Source organism: Papilio polytes, unplaced genomic scaffold (genome assembly GCF_000836215.1).
Source record: "Papilio polytes unplaced genomic scaffold, Ppol_1.0 DF824146.1, whole genome shotgun sequence".
In the NCBI taxonomy this organism is placed as follows: Eukaryota; Metazoa; Arthropoda; class Insecta; order Lepidoptera; family Papilionidae; genus Papilio; species Papilio polytes.
In genome coordinates, this window is record NW_013525058.1 from 1789690 (window position 1) to 1808150 (window position 18461).

General features: G+C 36.4%; 3 protein-coding genes across 9 annotated transcripts in view; 2 read left to right on the top strand and 1 right to left on the bottom strand.

Moving 5' to 3' along the window:
* LOC106111857 (guanine nucleotide exchange factor DBS-like) overlaps positions 1–5050 on the top strand; it is a 71219-nt gene extending 66169 nt beyond the window's left edge. For 6 of the 7 annotated variants that reach the window (XM_013294014.1, XM_013294015.1, XM_013294019.1 and 3 more), the window contains exons 18-20: positions 326–527; positions 3353–3485; positions 3856–5050. In XM_013294014.1, the coding sequence (XP_013149468.1) occupies positions 326–527; positions 3353–3485; positions 3856–3953 (433 nt within the window). In that variant the 3' untranslated portion in view covers positions 3954–5050. Of the gene's footprint in view, positions 1–325; positions 528–1778; positions 2027–3352; positions 3486–3855 lie in introns of those variants that run through there. The other variant, XR_001226203.1, reaches the window with a different exon arrangement.
* Positions 5051–6895: 1845 nt separating this feature from the next.
* Positions 6896–8903, bottom strand: LOC106111776 (adenylate kinase). Its single transcript, XM_013293927.1, has 3 exons — positions 8638–8903; positions 7771–8007; positions 6896–7451 (listed from the first exon to the last, which is right to left on the bottom strand). Exons 1-3 carry the CDS (start codon positions 8737–8739, stop codon positions 7062–7064), a joined length of 729 nt encoding a protein of 242 aa, XP_013149381.1. The 5' UTR covers positions 8740–8903; the 3' UTR covers positions 6896–7061.
* Positions 8904–9026: 123 nt separating this feature from the next.
* LOC106111873 (nucleoporin NUP188 homolog) lies at positions 9027–18117 on the top strand. Its single transcript, XM_013294048.1, has 16 exons — positions 9027–9196; positions 9269–9479; positions 9614–10218; positions 10310–10430; positions 10648–10761; positions 10846–11145; positions 11364–11872; positions 12113–12293; positions 12430–12694; positions 13086–13378; positions 14185–14484; positions 14563–15969; positions 16202–16320; positions 16420–16636; positions 16933–17133; positions 17494–18117. Exons 1-16 carry the CDS (start codon positions 9177–9179, stop codon positions 18085–18087), a joined length of 5457 nt encoding a protein of 1818 aa, XP_013149502.1. The 5' UTR covers positions 9027–9176; the 3' UTR covers positions 18088–18117.
* Positions 18118–18461: the final 344 nt, after the last annotated feature.

The following is an 18461-nucleotide window of genomic DNA, read 5'->3' on the forward strand; positions in this document are numbered from 1 at the left end:
TAGAGCCTGTCCTACGAAATTGTAAATTGTCTGATAGCAATCCAACGTGTAAAATATGTGATGGAAATATCGGATTATGTTACCTGGTCTGACAGAGACGTCATTTTAAGCTATCTGAGTCTCTATCAGCCAGTGGTGGGACAGGCCCTTAGCAGTTTTAGGAATGGCTCATCCGCAGAATAAAGGAAAACAAATGAAAAGCGATCGACACACCTTCAGTACCACTTGGCCAGCGTGATTGACATTGGTCTAGACACCTCTAACATAGAGATCAGAGTTCCTAAGTTGTGACGTATAGTGATTATTTACTGTGTACCGTTGTCAGGACGTTGATCCAGACGAGCTCGTGGGAGGCGGGCGCGCTGGCGGCGGTGCGCGCGCCGGCGGGGGGTGCGGTGGGTGCGGTGGGCGCGGTGGGTACAGGGGGCGCGGCGGGCGCGCGGGCCGCCTCCTGCGACGCGCACGACGAGCCCTGCTGGTCCACCGACCCTTCAGACGACGACGACGACGACACCGACCACACGCCGGTCAGTTCACTGTTTTAATAGCGGTTCGGTATTAGAAACCGGCGAATATTCCGATATGTAAAGAAATATTGCTACATTTTCTCGCAATTTTGATCATTAAGATGGATGTCAAATTAAAATGAAAACTAATTTGTGCCAGATGTAAAATTAAAATAACGCTATTTAAAGCAGAGGTGAAATGATATTTCGGGTAAAAAACGAAGACTCGAATTAATATTTAATGAATGCCATATGATTATAGAAACAAAATTTGTAATGACATGTATATAATTTTTTTGGGATTAACTTCAATGTATGTGTTTAAGATTCTCATAGATTATAAATGTTTTATGTTGGGATAAATGTTTTATGTAAGCCGTCGTATGTAGTGATAACTTCAAACTCCTTGGCAACTTTAAATCTAAAACACTTTATTTGTGTTATTTGTAAATGGGTTTTGGTTTTAAATTCTGTTACAAAGACATTGAATAAAACTATGTTAGTATAAGCTTTTAAAGATAATATTACGTAACATCGCGTAAACAATTTAATAAAGATTACTCGTAGTTTTATTTAATGTCAAAAAAACATAATTTTGATTGAAAAATATTGGTGGAATTCATATGAATTACCTGATTGCCAAATTATTGTTTGATTGTCCGTCGGTGTAATAAAATGTACTAACAAAATGTTAAGAGTCAAACGTCATTTAGTGCTTTTTGTTGGGAAGGTCTGGTTAATCACGGTTCTCTAATATCTATTAATTTTGGGTTTGCAGTGTTGAGTGAAGTGAATCCCACTTTGTATAATGTAAGTGTAATTTTTGAGAATGCAAAAAAAAAATAGTCACCGGGTAGCGCATGACCTAAGCTGGCAATCTTAATGCACATTAACGCTTCCCGGATTAACCTTTAGAAAAAAAAAAAACAAAAAAACGGAAAAAAATGAGAGTGTATCAAATGGACTAGATATAGTGATAGAATTAGCGCATTGAATTTGATTTTTCTAACGTCACATTCCCACCAAACAGTAAAAATGTACCTCCAATACCGATATGAAATCACGCTATCACTGCATATTTAATTTAGCAAGTCACAATTCATCGCTTTTAGTACTTTTTAATAGTTTCTATAAAAATATAATGAAACTATTAAAACAGCCACATGAAAACAATTGAACGTAATATATTTTCGTAAGATGCAACAGCCGGGCGCCATGTTGTCGTGCTTGCGTCCAAGATGGCCGCCATGCTCACGTTGTGTTGTTCAACAGGTGACGGAGGCCGTGGGTCTCAACGGTACCATACACAGAATGGTACAGTTCTTTTCAGTATCGGGCTCCACGCAAGCCAACTCCACGTTTTACGTGTCCCAGTACTGATAAAATGTAATTAGAGATCGAAATCAGTGCTGGCTTTGTATATAATGAAAAGACTGATATGATATCCAAAGCTTAAAAGTAACCAAAGACTTCGAAGTAATGTGGATATTTCAGTTCAATCGCTGAACATTAACTATCGTGTAAGTCATGTTTTGTTTATGTTACTCATTGTTCGTGTGCTTTACAATTTTGTTGACTGCGCTTCGCTTCGATAAAAATATTTCATTATCTATGGATTATTATATCGCATAACAGATATCCAAAATTCTACAGACTTCAGTTTTGTTATAAATTACGCTATATTAATGTCTCGCACCGCAGTTATACCTTATCAATACACAATATACAGCTATCGATGTGCAAAAAAATATTGCTTTAATTGATGTTAATTTGATGTGACGATATTGGATATTTTTGCATGAATTTTATTAAATATTCTTGGTACCTTGTCTTTCAAAAATACTTAGTAATTCAGCATTGTCTCTTTAAAGGTTTAAAACAAAAACTTCCATACGGTGTATTGGAAAAAATAAGACGATCGTTAAAATAGTTTGTATTCTGCAATTAAGTGCGTAATTTATTCTGAACAAATACAATTTACTCTTCTTACATTGTTATTAGGTGGCATTTTATTCTCTTCACTCACTCACTCTTACTATCTCCTTTTTCTCTACAAACAACATACAAACATACCTAAATTAATTAGGTTTGACATTGTATGCATGGCTACAACTACATCTCTGGTCGTCAATCACTGAAACATTTTCTATTACCCCATACACATCTATTAGGAATATAAACAACCTTCGCTACTTTTAAGAATTTTGGCATTATAAATTGGGCGGTAAAAATATTTCCCATTGCTCTTTAAAAAAAAACTAAGTGCAGTTTTGTAGAATGCCATCGCTGTCACACATGTGCGACAGAGATAGCGCTCTACAAAGCTGTAAGTATATTCTTTTGTAATTTATATGTGCAAAATTGATTGCCGCATACATCGATGTGTAACTGCGCTGTCTCTAACATGCTTTAATTAACAATGTGGAAGCTTGCATGTATATGGTGTGCTACGTGTGTGAATACTTAGTTACAGTTAACAAAATAACCTCGCCTCCAGCTCTAACAATATGCCGACAAATTCTAGTAACCTTTAAAGTGTATCTTACGTTAATTGACATCAAATGAGTTTCGTTTGTGTGATTTATTCTAACAAGCCAATTTTTAAAACGATGAAACGCATTATTTTTTATTTAAAATAGACTAGTTCACTTGTATTTCTGGATTTCGAGTAGCATAAAATAAGTTTGAGATATAAGTATCACTTTGTAACTTTTGCAGTGGAGAGACTTGATTGAAAACAAAAATAACTATGAATATTTTCACTTACCGATGACAATTGCTAATGAAGACTGTTTAATGATTGAAAGCATCAAATAATGATTTAAATGAGCAGTGTGTGTGGTCAGGCGGTGGGGTGCTTGCTGGTGGCGTTATCGGAGTACAGTGCGGTGGGCGCGAGCGAGGTGTCGCTACGCGAGGGCCAGCACGCCGAGCTACTCAAGGTCGGCTGCGCCGGCTGGTGGTACGTGCGGCTCGCGGGTATGTGTTCAATATTTATTAAAACACGGTTCACACTTGGCCAGTACAGTTGGTCAGTAGCTTTTAATAACTGGACTGTTATTGCTAACTGGCGATTTGTCGGATTTTATCACGCCGGTGTGTCCATATAATCTATGACTGGCCGTCCCAACTGTCTTACTGTACTGGCAAAGTGTAAACTTCACATTATATCCATGACCATGTGTCTTAAAATGTGGTCAACTAATATTTTCCATTTTAATTTTCCTGAGATTTGCAACACGTTTTGATTCTTTGATAATTGTAACATTCAATTAGAATCTCAAAGATTAAATAATGTCCTTGACGAAGTGAGGTGAGCACAGATTAAATAATGGGTATGGTACTAAAGGCGGGCAGGGTGAGGGCTGGGCGCCGGCCGCGTACCTGGACCAGCGCAAGACGTCGCGCTCATCCAGCCGCTCACACGACCGCCTGCACGACCACTAGCTGACGTCACTCACGCACGTTTCGCTCACGTCGCGTCGCCGTATCGTGCTGTACAACTTACTTTAGATTAATTTCTTCAAAATTGTTAGACTTTAGTTCGACGTTCGTTGTGTTGTAATTGATGATGCGTTTGACATTTGTTTCTTATTTCGAAAATAAAAATAAATCTTAGGAATTTGTGATAGTCTTTGTTAAATATTTGAATATACCATACTTATATCTGTTTGGATACATGTATTGTACTAAAAGTGTGTATACATTTTTCTATACCACAAGTATACAGATTTTTTTTAGTAGACGTAATGGAAGCTCTGCCACCCCACTTGTTATTGTTAATGTCGAACTATTTACAGTAAAACAAATTATTGTTAATGTATGTAAATGTTCTGATGAAGCTTTATTGTAAAGTAGTGTTAGGTTTAGTCCGTTAACGTTATGATTAATCAAATCCAAAGCTATATTTAGTGGCATAGGAGTTGTTAAACAGCCGTAATGGATTCGTGTTTCTTTTTCATGTAAATATTTCTCTTTAATTAATTCTAGTTATTTATTTGGAAGCTAGTTGTTTTTTTAACTCTTTAGTATAAGTTCTCCATGACAGATCCGCATGTTTTATTTGTTTATGGTCACCATATGTTTGTGTTTTGTCTGTGCCTGTATAGTCTGTGTTAGCAAATCATGATTCGTATTACATCGTCTTAATTCATATCAAATCATTATCATATTTGTGAGAGCTTTTTATCTATGAATTAAAAGATTTATTATTAAACGAAAATTAGTGTGATTGTGAGGATAAAATATAAATAATCAATTGATTGCGTGTCCAGCACATATTCTCTAATGCATATCTTAAGTATTAATTCTATACTAGTCGGTGTGTTTTACTTTACATCTTTGTAACTTTTATTTGTAGTTTTGTACCTCAAAACATAGCACTAGCATGCGATCATCGCCTTTTGTCAACGTGTCTATATTTGATCATGAAATGCTTATCGTCTCATCGTACCTGTTTCTATGTAAAAAAAAATATATAAAATTATTTCATACAAAAAATGTCAAGTCAACAGACTGACCGCAAATACACAGATGTCCCATTCTTATTGTGTTTTATTTTACCTCACCTCATCTGTATTTTTTGAACTTCGAATACACATTAATATTTTTTTAAGTTCTTGCTGAAAATTTGCTTTCCACTAATCTTGAAAGGAAAAATATTTTTAACAAGTCAATATTTTCTTGTGATGTAGTTTACTCAAATAGATGGCCTTTTTTTGCTTGATTTTTATTTTTTTAAATTATTGTTGCTTTTCGATTTTTGAAAAATTTGATAAAACAAAAAGTTATAGAATACTTATATCCTAGAAGTATGAAAATAATTCAGTTTAGATTAATTAAGCTTTATAGTAGAGGTAATTAATTGTTAGCGAAAAGTAGTATTTGTGTAGAAGTTTTTAAACGTAATATATAAGCAAATGTGTTTTTTTCAGCACTTACTACATTATTATTAAAAGTAAAAAAAATAACTGAGTAAATATACAATGAAAGTTAGAAAAGTAATAGCAAATATAACGCACATGATAAGAGAATAACTTTATAATGTTGTAGTACTTTTGATTTAAATGAATTGTAGCTATTGAAATACAAAAATACATAGATACTTAGTGTATAGTAAAGGAATATAACAATAGGAACTCTAACAATAATGTAATCAATTGGAAATCTTAAATAGATAATTATTAAAAAGTTCAAATTATGATATAGGGCTGTGAAAATCTTAGTGATGTATTTTATAGTGCATATATTTAAAAGTTTGTGTGAGAAACCTTTTTGACCCATTAATTTATTGTTTCTATAACTTAAGCCCTTTTTCACCAACTAGAACCTAAAATGTTCTTAGGCGTGCTTACGGTAGCCTCAAAATTTAAAGAATTGGTGATGAAAATGGCCAATAGACACCCGTATTCAAAAAGGCCCATATAATCTCTGTACACTAAATGTTTACATAGGATAATCGTGAGAAAGCATTTATTATCTCTGTCTTTTTAATGGAAGAGAGAGATGAAAACATGTCTCGAGTTTCGGAAGTTGATATTGATATCTGTTTTATTGGATGCCAGTGTCATTTGGGGTTGCCAATAGTAGATAAATTAATAAAGACATAATTCAAACGTATTTATACTAGAATTTTAAACAGGTATATAAACAGTTGGTTAGACATCCTATTTTCATGGTTCCCTAGAGTATGGGAAACCAATTAATAATTTACGTAGGATCATCACCTAATGATAATTCCCTATGAAGAGCTTAATTGAAACTATACAATAATTGCGAAACGTATTTTAATTTTGTGTAGGTTTGGCAACCCTGTCTTCTGAATTATAGAGTGTAAATAGTGAATACTAAACTTCTTTAAGACCATTAGTGTTAAATTATAGATAAAGAATAATTAAAGGAATGTTAAGAATCTTTAAAGGTTACAGGATATGTATTTGGCTGATATATTTCGTATGGTTTCAACAAGACAGACATCCGCTTTAATAAATTGTAAAGTTTTATTGAATGTATTGTGTATGAATTTGCCTTACTCGAGCTTAAAATGGATATCTGCTCTACAACCTGTGTCCTTCTTCTATCTATGTGCTCTTGATAATAATAAATACATTAAATAATATTCTTGTTTTATTTTCACACATTTCATTATCATAGTCTTATTAAACTTACGATGGTTATTTTTATCAACAATATGAGTAACTAGAGCTTTTTAAATGAAAGACGTTAGCTAGTATAAGTAAAAATTTTGTTTAGTCATAGTATAATTGTATTTATGAAAAAAAAAGGAACTTATAAGGATAACGCAAAAAAAAGAAAAACAAACTATGCAAAAAAGAGTACGGATCAAGAATCTGTAGGAATAAGAAATAAAAAAGTAAAAAAAGGACATATCAATTGATCGCATTGTACTGTATTTATGTAAGAAATAGTCTATAAAATAGGTAGAGGTACAGAGTTATATATTTAAATATATAATTAGTCTGAAAATACTATAACACAATCATGAACCCAACCACATAGTGAAATTTAAGATTTGTACAAAATTCACTTATATTCTCACAGAGCTGCTCGCTCCCTGCTGAAGATGCGACGCTTGAAGATATTATCAATTCTACTAAAAACTTCCTCGGCCGGTTTAGCCGCATCTACCCTCCAGTGTAGACCTTTCCGCATGTAATAGTCTACAAGAGGCACAGTCTGAGCATTATAAGTTGCTAGACGTTTCTTCAAAGCGTCCACATTGTCATCAGAACGTCTAATCAGGGGTTCCCCTGTAACGTCATCAGTCATCGCTTTTTTCGGAGGATGGAATTCTTCATGGTAACTGCGTCCACTTGATGGATGAATCAGTCTCCCGGTGATCCGACGAACGAGAAGACTATCCTGGATTCCAAACTCGATTACAGCATCAAGTTGAGTTTTTCTTTTACTCAGCAAGTCATCTAACTGTAAAAAAATTATAACATTTTTGTAATTTGTAATTACAAATATATGCAAATCTAATTCAAGTAGTAACAGATTTAAGTTTTAGTTTAGTTACTAATGATTGACAATGTTAAACTGCCAGGTGTCCCTTATGACTTTGACATATGCTTGCAATCTTAAGAAAAATATTCCACCAAGACATAGCTTGTGATCTCCCATGCCAGATTCTACATCTATTTCAGGAAGTTCCATTGAGCCACTCTAGAGACACATAGTAAGTAACACCCATCCATCTATAATATTAGTAAGATTAGTCATTGTTCAAGTACATATGCCATACCTTCTCAGCTTGCAGCACAGTTCTTGGAAAGCCATCAAGTAGGAATCCATTTTTACACTCAGGCTGGTCCAGATTCTTATCAATCATGTCAACAACCATCTCATCAGATACAAGTTTTCCCTCATCCATCACTTTCTTCAGACGTCGGCCGAGGTCCGATCCTGATGATACTTCGGCCCGTAACATGTCTCCCGTTGATAAATGACATACACAATACTTTTCTTTTAGACGGGGAGCCTGCAAAATATTTTGTTTGTTAATAAACAACAACAATTGCAAATAATCATGCAAAATAGATTAGACAATCATAAATTCTCCGAGCTATACAACACACATGCATCAGCTAACTAGCTGCTAGTGTGTCACCCAAAATAATAATAATAATTTGTGTAACAATTGTTTCCAAAAATGCAGCTTTTAAAATTTTGTGGCTTTAAAGCTAAGAGAAATTACTGTCAAAATCTTGAAATCTTAAACCTTTGTATTTGAATGACATAAGGTTCAAAGTCCTATATTTCAATTGCAAAGAAAACTAAATTAATAATGATGAATTATTTTCTTATTTTGTTGACATCCATGTTATTAACTAATTGAAATTATAAAGAGATTACAAATAAAAAAAATCACAGTAAAAGAAATACTACAGTAGATGTAATACAGCCATATCTTATGCATCAGCCTTGTTTATATAATTTGGAGATATCAAACTTAAAACGTAATTATCTAATAGTTACATAACTACTAAAGGTAAATATCAAATTGCTATTATATGCTTGCCTTGAAAATTAAAATGTTGCTGCTCAACAATCAAAACTGTCAAAACTATTTTATACTACTATTTATACATATTAGAAAGATGTTGATTACCTGAGTTCCTTTGCCTGATCCTGGGGGTCCCAAAAGGACTGCCCTAATACCGATGGGGTCATCATCAGGTTGAGGTTTAAGAGCAGTAGCCGCGGGAGGCATGGCAAACACTGTTCTAAAATTAAACAACAAAAAGAACACTACACACTTATCTTTATCATACAACTATATGTACAAAACTGATGTTATTGGTGACATGTGGTAGTTAAACGGAATCTCAAACACGAAGCGTTTGCCGGCGTCCGTCCCTTATCAACACTGACAGCTGCGTGACAGCTAAATGTCGTGTCGGTCAAAAAATGTCAATGTCATCTGTGAAATAAAGTTGTTTCACACAGATTATGTAAATAATTGAAAACCATACTATTTCGACTTACAACCATTACTTTTGCGTAAAATAGACCGCTGTCCGATCAAACTGTCAAAAACTCGAAATCAATTCAATGACAGTTGACAAATTGTGTTTGTAACCTTAAAATGTGGCGGTAAATATCTGCAAATAGAAGTTGTAATCAACGCTTTTACTTTTTATATGAACAATGGCGACTAATAATACAATGTATGTAAAGTTATTTGGCAAGCATTTTTATATTTCACTGGCTACGGGTATTAATTATTGCAATATTTTTAGCTACTGGAAACGGTTATGGCGTTGGACAACATCCCAATTTCTTACAAAAGAAGAAATAGAGAAAATATACACAAAAGAGGTGGTTGAAGGTCTTAAGAATGGCCTGATTAGCTATAAACCTAAAGAAGCAGATGCATTTGCAAGTCTTCAATCAAAATATCCGGATCAAACAAAACTACTTAGTGTTGCACAAACTTTACAAAACTATATGGTAAGTTAGTAACGAAGTATTACATACAATTTAATACAAAGCAAATGTAAAAAAAAAATCCTTCCCATTCAATTCTATAGATATGCATTTTTTAATCTCTCTTAATTTACTTATTCCTGTTCTTTGACTTTTAGGATGTTAACTGCTTCCAAATATGGGAAATAATAAAACACTATCTGTGTGATATATCATATGGGACACCTGAAAATGCTCTAAAAAATGTGGCATTTGTTGACACCAGACCAACATTTCTCTCACCAAAAGTCTGGGAATTTTACTACGCAGAGAGATTGTATCTGCTAAAATTATTGCAATACATAATTCAATTCAGATTGGATAAGAATCATAAATACAATGAACAGTTTACAAAAATAATCAATGATATTGGTATACAAAATTTAAAAACCTCTTTGATTAAGCAGTTTGAAAAAGTTTTATTAGAAGTAGCACCGTTGAGAAAGATCCAGGGTGAATTTGGGAGTGATACTATTCAACAAGAATGGGCAGAATCAAATATAAGAGAACAACAAGCTATTTTACAAATATTGTTGTTAATCGGAAATGAAGAAGTATATACAGAGGTTCAGTTTATTGATATGTTGAAGTTGTTCAGAAGACATAATTTTGGCAAGAATCAAAATTATCATGAGTTGTTAGAAGGCAGATGCAGAGAGGCTTGTCTTAGGATAACATATTTGGAAGCTTGTATATTTATGGTTATATGTGATCATGAAAAGATGTAAGGTTTTTCTAAATTTATTTACATTGAATATATAAATATTTTTATAAGTTCTAAGAGCTATTTGATGCAATCAAGTTATCCCTTCCAGAAATAATGTCTCCAACTGGCTAGATGCAACTAAAAGTGCAGTGGAATGTGAGCTGACCAAACTTGAATTGTCTCAGGAACATAGTGTTATGCTCCTTACTTGGATGCTGTTGACTCTAAAGGTACATATTAATATCAATATATTATGTACTTGTACAATATAATTTTTCTGAGACTAGTCTTTTCCTACAACTTTATCCTTTGTGTAAATGGAAGTGAGTAGTCTATGCATTCTTGATGACAATGTTTTACATCTGATTACAAAGTAACAAACATCCATCCATCCATACATATTACCTACCTTTTTTGTGATCGTAACATGAATTTTTATTTTTTCAGAGTGAAAATCACAGTAAATTATTTGAGACTCAATACCAGCATTACGGTGCAACAGCACTCAGAATGAGAGTATTTGAATTTTTACTCCAGATGTTGAATAGTTCGGTGTTTACGGTAAGTCACTTTTTCAATATATATACTTCAATAGGATGCAAAACTTGCATTTGTGTATTTAAAATATGACTTTAAATATTTCAGGATAAATCAAAATGTGCCGAAATAGCAAGAAACCGTGTATTTAGATTATTGAACAATCTTTGTGATAAATTTGATGGTGATGGTACATTAAGTATGCAGCCTGGTATAATGCAGCTATGTTCTGAACTCCTCAACTCCCCAGATATTGCAGAAGAGTTTTGGCAATTGCGTCAGAAAGATGAAGACTTTGGGGTTGTGTCATTATGGAATACGGCGTTGGAGTATTTTCCATTTAATTTTAATGCATTGTCAGTATTATCTGATGGATTGGCACAAGCTGGTAACTCGAGTGCTAGAAATGTAAGTACATATTCTTTTAAATGAGGAATTATCTTATGATACTTGTAGACAAGTCTAAGTAGGTTTGTTTATAATTTAGGCAAGATACTTTTTTAGTTTTGCACAGTTTTAGCTAATTATTAGTGTTGTGCTGATTTTAATTAATATGGTATTAAAACTTCCATTTTTAATATGAATATTATTGAAAAGTTTAATTAAGTAGGCAATATTATTTTCAGTTACTAGCTGAACTTAAAAACTTGCCAGTATATACAGAAATTTATAACCCCAATGCAGTACCTATTATGTCATTTCAAGATGACGATGCTGTCATTGGCCGTGAATATTACCCTCTCGGAGATCCTTCTTACCGTATTGAGATGGGATCAAAAGCATGTGTAATGGAGAGAAAAGAGGGAACAATGATACATTTCAGAACCCCATATTCTTACTGGACAGTGTTTAATAATGAAATTGAGAAAGTATTAGATCGGAAACAGCACCATCAACATAATAATAATGTATCCTTGGAGAGAGTTTACGAAGGCACAAAAGTACTAAAAGGTGTTTTGAAATATATAGTAGAAACAAAAGAGATCCCAAAGATTTTTGTGAGTTCAATAGAAGGTGTGTTTGACGTGTTACTGAGGTTTATGAGAGCTGAACAACCACCTCTGCCACTGTTGGTGGAATGCCTCAATGTGTGTACTGTGTTAATTAAATTGTTTCCGAAGGATATACATAAAAGGTATGATTTTAAATATACCAATATTATTAATTTACTAGTATTATAAAGTGAAAAGATTCGTATTTTTATATGTATTACAATAACTCAAAAACGACCAAGCCGATTTCAAAAACTCGTTCAGAATTATAAAAGCTATGTTATCACTGTACTCATAGGCTATATTCTGTTTTTTAATATCACGTGGACGACGTCGCGAGCAATAGCTAGTCGGTAATAATTTACTGATTGTAATTTTTTTAGGTTAATAAACACTGGGTTACTGCCAAGAGTCCTAAACCAGCAGTTGTCTCACATAGAGTATGCTAATGGCGCATCTCTAGATTCAGCAGCCGTTGGTTCATACTTGGTGATCCTCGAACAACCGAGTGGCTCATATAAATTCTTAGCCGCTTATATTGACATGCTCACTGAATTCCTTGAGGTAATTTATGTGGTTTAAACCTTTTTAAATTTTAGATTTTAAAACAAACAGCTGTGTCAATTTTAGTAACTTTAATTAGTTGTGACGTCACAATACACCAGGGCCTTGCACATGCTAATTTTAAGCAAAATTTCAGTTCTCATCCGATGAGGGTATAACGTCAGAGATAATCCTGGCTGGTCTGATGCTGGTGCTGCGCGAGGTGTTCCCGAACATCTGCGGCTGGCGCTATAGCTGCGCCGCCCAGCGCCGCTCCCTGCTGCAGCGCTGCACCAATTTCCTCACATCAATACTGGAAATGCCCAAAACAAATGACACAATGGCACTAGTGAAGAAAACTTGTATATACAGTTTTCTGTATATGGAAAATGCGCTGGAAGTGTTGAAGATTATCTCTGTTGGTGAGTTTTTGTTGCTAGTTTTTTCGAATTTTTGCAAACTAAAGTTATCATTTTCAAAATTTTAATTTTTTTGGTGTACTAATAATTTACATAGAGTTTAAATTAGTTGTAAACCGGACATTATGTATATTTTACTACAAATACTTTGATTTTAATTGTTAGTTAGCAACTACTTTTTAATATGACATAAGCATTTGACCACTGGAATTTGCCAAAATAGCGAACTTACAAATGAGTACTACTGGGTAGGCGATATTTTTCACTTATGCATCCCTTTCGTCGCTAAATCCACTTTCCCTTCCCATTTTTTCCTTATACTTCATAGTAAAACCAACACATTCAACATTTATAACTATGGCTTTTATTTAATAGAAAATTGTATAATTCGTAGGCAACGAACAACTAGAACGTACTTTACGGGACGATACAAACTGGATCTCAGGTATAGGGTCTCAGTATATATCTTCAATGCTGAAGTGCTTTGCTATTGTGATGTTCTCCCTGCGTCAGAAGAGCAGCGTGGTTGAAGCAGGGGAAGTCACTCCGCTGGAGAAGCTCATCTTCGCACAGAACAAACAGAAGGACATGCTGAAGGTGGTGCCGAGGATAGCCAGCTATATCAACCATGCTTTCAATAAGAGTCTCTCTGTACTGAGCTGCCGGATACTGAAGAAATTTGCTGATGTACGTATTTGCAGTGTATTTCATTTATACTAATTTATATTAGGAGAGAATTTATAGAGGAGATTCCCTCTTTATAGAGGGAAGATTTTTATTTGTGTATGTATTGATGTAACTCAAAAAATACTGAATTGATTTAAAATATTCTTTCACTTATTAAAAGTTACATTATCTCTGAGTAACATAGGCTATTTTTTTTTAACAGCAACACATTTTTTTGCAACAGCTAATTAGTTTTAAAGACAAATGTTTATGGGCAGCGGTCACTTCGGTGTATTCAAATGGCCGCTTACTTGTTTGCCACCTTGTGTTAAAAATAAGACATTGATATTTCTTTTTGTAATATATGGTGTTTAATGTAGGTAGGTTTGTATAACCTACCGTCAAATGACTTATAATAAATCAGTCCCAAACCAACCGCCGTTTCATTTTGTGGTTACGCGTAGGTTCCGCGTCCAATAAAATTTCTCGCGAAATGATATATGCGCACACTAATTCACGCCCTCTCGTGACTTTTAAACGCTTCCATTGCACTTTTTACGCAATAAAAAAAATCCTCGTCGCCAGTTGTAATGTATAGGTCGTAATGAAACGGCGGTTGGTTTGGGACTGATTTATTATAAGTCATTTGACGGTAGGTTATACAAACCTACCTACATTAAACACCATATATTACACTTTTATGTATGGCCAATTCTTGTAAATTTCTCTGTGAATGGCTATAAATGGAAAACAAGTTTTTTATATAACAGCATCCCCCATTAAGTGTGAATGTTTGGATTGAAAATTTTATTATTGTTTTGTTTCAGGGTTTTCAAATGTCTTTATTTGCTTCGTTAGATATGACAGCTTACCAAGTGAGAGTTATATTCTTGGACCGTCTTCGTGACCCTTATGAAACTCTTGAATTGAAAAAAGCCATACTGGAATTTGTTGCCACTTGCATTGGCACCCAGCCAGGTCTCACGGAGGCATTCTTCATGATGAACCATGAAAAGGCAAAGGCAGTTGAGAAAGATAAAGAAAAAAATGGTGATGAAAATAGTGATGAAGACAGCTTCGAAGGAATGCTGGGATTTATGGCCGATTATCTTTTGACTGTTAAAACGGTAAAGATTTCTAATTTTACTGTATCCATTATCCTATTAAATAAATGTCTAATTTAAAAGTAAATTTCTTTGTTACAGGACGCGAAGTTATTACACAGTCCAATATTAGCCTGCATATTGGAACTTTTCCACGCGCTATGGAAGAACAATATGCAAATACTAGTCAAAAAATTACGTGAAAATGATAATTTCTGGGAATATATGACTAGTCCTCTTTTCAGCGAAATACAACCCGGTCTGAAAACTTACAGTCAAATATTTAATATCCTCGGAATCGAGCTGTTCTTTTCAAGGGGAAAAATTGAGCCTAATTTGAAAGCTGTACTCGAACAGTTCTTCGATACGAACAAAGATCATTTAGATAAATGGATTGATTTTATATTTTCCTTCTACGGTAGAAACGAAGACGAGATCGTCGACCAAGTGCCGGTTTGGTTGGGCTTGTTAACTTCCTGGAAGGACTTTATGACAATAATATGCAAATGCCTTCCGATAAGCTTGAATATCGCTCATAAGGCGAAAATGGTTGCGCCCTGCATGAACGCGTTACTGACAGAATTGGAAGACTTGAAAGACGGTCGCCTGGTCGTGATCCTCGCGGAACTACACGTCATATTGTTAGCTAATTGGAAGGACGATTGTTTCGAAAATAGAAAATGCAGTGCGAAACAAATCGATAATCTTCTTTCTAATACTGCGACGGTCTACGAGTGCCTCCATCTGCGGGCGATACGCGCCATACTATCAATGGGCACAGTCGCCATCAGCAGCTTGGACTACGAGATCAAAGCTAACAGTATGACCGCTCAGAGTATTATAAGATCTGTCACACATATAAACAGTATTGAATTGGAGAAGTTGATCGATAACGTAAGCGAAAAAACCGGGCCAGTTCAAGACGCAAACGGGAAAGAGGAAGTACCGCCTGTTGTTCTGTCTCTGGCGATGTTGGAGCAGTGTTTGGACTTGTACGACTTGTACTCGGGTCTGTCTCAGTGGTTTCAGTCGACGAAGTTCATCAACAAACTGCTGTGCTGCTTGCAATCTTGTCTGCAGAACCGTCGCCACTATTACACGTCGCTGGCCGCGCTGCGATGTCTGACCGCGTACGCCCGCGGGCCGTTCAATAAGGATTTACTGATGAGTGACGTAGATCAATTCCTATGGCTGCAGCTGCTGCCGCCCAAGTTTGAGAACGGGAACGCGTCGTCATGGAAACCGCACGAGTGGTGGCGGGTGTACGCTTACAGTTTAGATTTCATATCCATGATGGTGATGAAGCACGGCCAGTTCTTCGTGAGCGATGCGATCACGTTTATGGGAGTACATCTGGAGCACCTGGTGGAGGCGGTGCTGCTGCCGCGGCAGGTGTACAGCATCGACGCCCTCAATCTGTGCGCCTCCACACTAAACCTAGTGGTTCAGTTAGTTAAATATGAATCTACTTGGCGTCTACAGAATATCAATTCTTTGATCGGAATTATGGTAAGTTTAAATGTGATTTATGTTTAACCCTTAAATATCTGACGTTGCAAATTTGTGACCGGGGTTATAAATAGTGCAATCGATTTTATTTTAATATTAGGTTGTTTACATGTTACCTTTGACTGATAATCTTCAAGTTAGAAAACAAAGTGGATCCATTCACGAAAATGTTGCTACCTTTAAAGGTATGGATCTCTCGGCAGGAGAATATATATTTTAACATGTGTTACAGCGCAGTATCAGCGCGTGCGTGTACCAGTGTGTGACGCTGATGCTGCGGACGCGACGCGCCTCTGACGCGCAGCCGCCGGACGAGCAGCCCGCCAGCCACACGCAGCCCGTATTACACAGGTCGGAACTATACACACGGACAAAGCCTTCCAACCAATAGTTTTTCGATTGATCTCTGACTGAGAAAACTGTTTTACTAATTCATTTTGTCACCGACAGAACCCTCGAGATTCTCCACATGGCTACCCTCTGTCTCCTGGCCTTCAGTCCAGACCTGCTGTCGCTGTTAGCGGATCCTGGTCTCGACCTGGAGCGTTGGCAACCCCTGGTCGAGCTGCACTTCGGCGCGCCCAAGATCTCATACGATCCATTCCCGCAGTTAACTTTCGGCACAATATTGTCTGCGATATGTCTAATAACGCGATCATTGAATCATGTGAGTAATGATAGTTCAAGGTGGTTACTAAGAAAGTACAATAAATAATCCGCTTGCGGCAGTTTCTGATTTCTATAAATGGACAGGCTACAAGATGTCGTATTTTAGTGCTGACAGACTGGTAGCGGCAGTAAAGGTCTACAACTAACTTCAAGAGGCGTCTATAAGTTGGAGCGATGCAAAAGCTGTAATTTCCAAACAATAGCTTATCCATTTATACAGATCAGTGGTGGCAGTATATTGTCTGTTTTCATGTATTCGTATATTTCATGATAGTAATGTTATGTTATCTGCAGGCGTACCACGGCGAGGAGGGCAGCGGGTCGCGGTCTCCGCGCGGGCGGCGGCGCGCGTGCTCGTGCAGCCCGGGCGAGCGCCGCGCCGCGCGCGCTGACTCCGTCACCTCCGCCTCCTCCGCCGCCAGCGCGCCGCCGCACCTCGACGAGCGCCTCGCCGCCGCCGCGCTGGAGGCCGCCACCGCGCTGCTCGCCTCGCAGGTCACTGCCCAACATCATGCCCATCGACCGATGATAACCTAGAATAGCGTAAATGTCCTCACATAACAAGCAACTAAGCCTAATTTTAGTTCTTTCCACCCTTTTTCTTAACATAAAAGGATGGGGAGGAGAAGTGGATACGACGGCGGTGAGCTTCTCCTCTGTCAATTAAAAGTAGGCAACGCATCTGCAATTGCTGATATTTATGAGTAGCGGTCACTTTGCCATTTCGACGGATTTAGGGGATCCTTGGTCGTTTGCCATCTTATCATAAAAAAATAAATAAAGAAAAACCCCCAAACAAGTCTGGAGTTTATGATGTAAAGTTTAATTAGTTTAATAAATCCTTTTTGTTCGCAGGCTTTATTAGCAGTACGCGATAGTAGTGTTCCATCTCGCCACAAACAATTAGTGCGACGGGAATTGGCATCGGAATTGACGATGTTCCACGACTTCGTGCGCAAGCGCATACTCTGCGCGGCGCACACACGGCCCCACCTCGTGCGTAACAAGCTAGGCGCGTGGCCGCTGCCGCCGGACGAAGAAGAAATCAGGAGAATTGAAGAAGCAAGGAAGGAAAGAAACCTGTGTGACGAAGATGATAGATCCCTGCCCCCGCCGCCACCTCCAAAGCGACCCTCACATGACTCTATGCGCGAGTACATTTTACGGAAACACTACTTAGATAAATGCGCTAGAACTCCAACAAAGGAACCGCCTTCTCCCGTCTCGCATTCCACTCCGACGTCAGACAAAAAGAAGGATAATTCCAGAATTTCTAAGCGCGTGTCCTGGGCGGACTCAACCAGGGATAGCGCTGAGAGTCTGGATGATTCATTGCAAGAAGCTGAACAAATGTATTCGAATTTAACTGATGTGCAGATAAACAACGAGGAGGATTATTTTCATTTTATGTCCGTTGTTTTTCTTTATATATGTCAAACTGATTTGTAAGAATAATAAACGTTTTGAATGAGATTTATAGAATTTCGTTTTAATGATAAATTATGCTGCTTTCCTTTCTCTCTCTTCTAATTATTTTCCAATAATTAAATAATAAAAGGCAAGGTAGTGGGCGAATGATAATACTTGTTTCGACGCTTTGAAAGTGAGATTCTAAGTTGCATAAAACGATAGCCAGATTTTAAATAACTAGCTTTTGCCCCCAACTCCGTCCACTTGAAATTAAAGAAAAAAAGTAGGTAGAATGCATATTCTTTCAAGCTGTCCACTACATCTATGCCCAATTTTATAGAGATCCATTTAGGCTACAAACTATAACAAACATCCATCTTTTCGCAATGAACCCATAGATCACTGTAACAGAG

Excerpts from the sequence above, each read along its gene's own strand:
- LOC106111776 (XM_013293927.1), bottom strand. The coding sequence starts at position 8,739 with ATGCCTCCCGCGGCTACTGCTCTTAAACCTCAACCTGATGATGACCCC. Across the intron at positions 8,008-8,637 it reads GATCAGGCAAAGGAACTCAG|GCTCCCCGTCTAAAAGAAAA; the intron begins GTAATCAACATC and ends AATATTTTGCAG. Across the intron at positions 7,452-7,770 it reads CTGTGCTGCAAGCTGAGAAG|TTAGATGACTTGCTGAGTAA; the intron begins GTATGGCATATG and ends ATTTTTTTACAG.
- LOC106111873 (XM_013294048.1), top strand. The coding sequence starts at position 9,177 with ATGGCGACTAATAATACAAT. Across the intron at positions 10,219-10,309 it reads ATATGTGATCATGAAAAGAT|AAATAATGTCTCCAACTGGC; the intron begins GTAAGGTTTTTC and ends TATCCCTTCCAG. Across the intron at positions 16,637-16,932 it reads TAACGCGATCATTGAATCAT|GCGTACCACGGCGAGGAGGG; the intron begins GTGAGTAATGAT and ends TGTTATCTGCAG.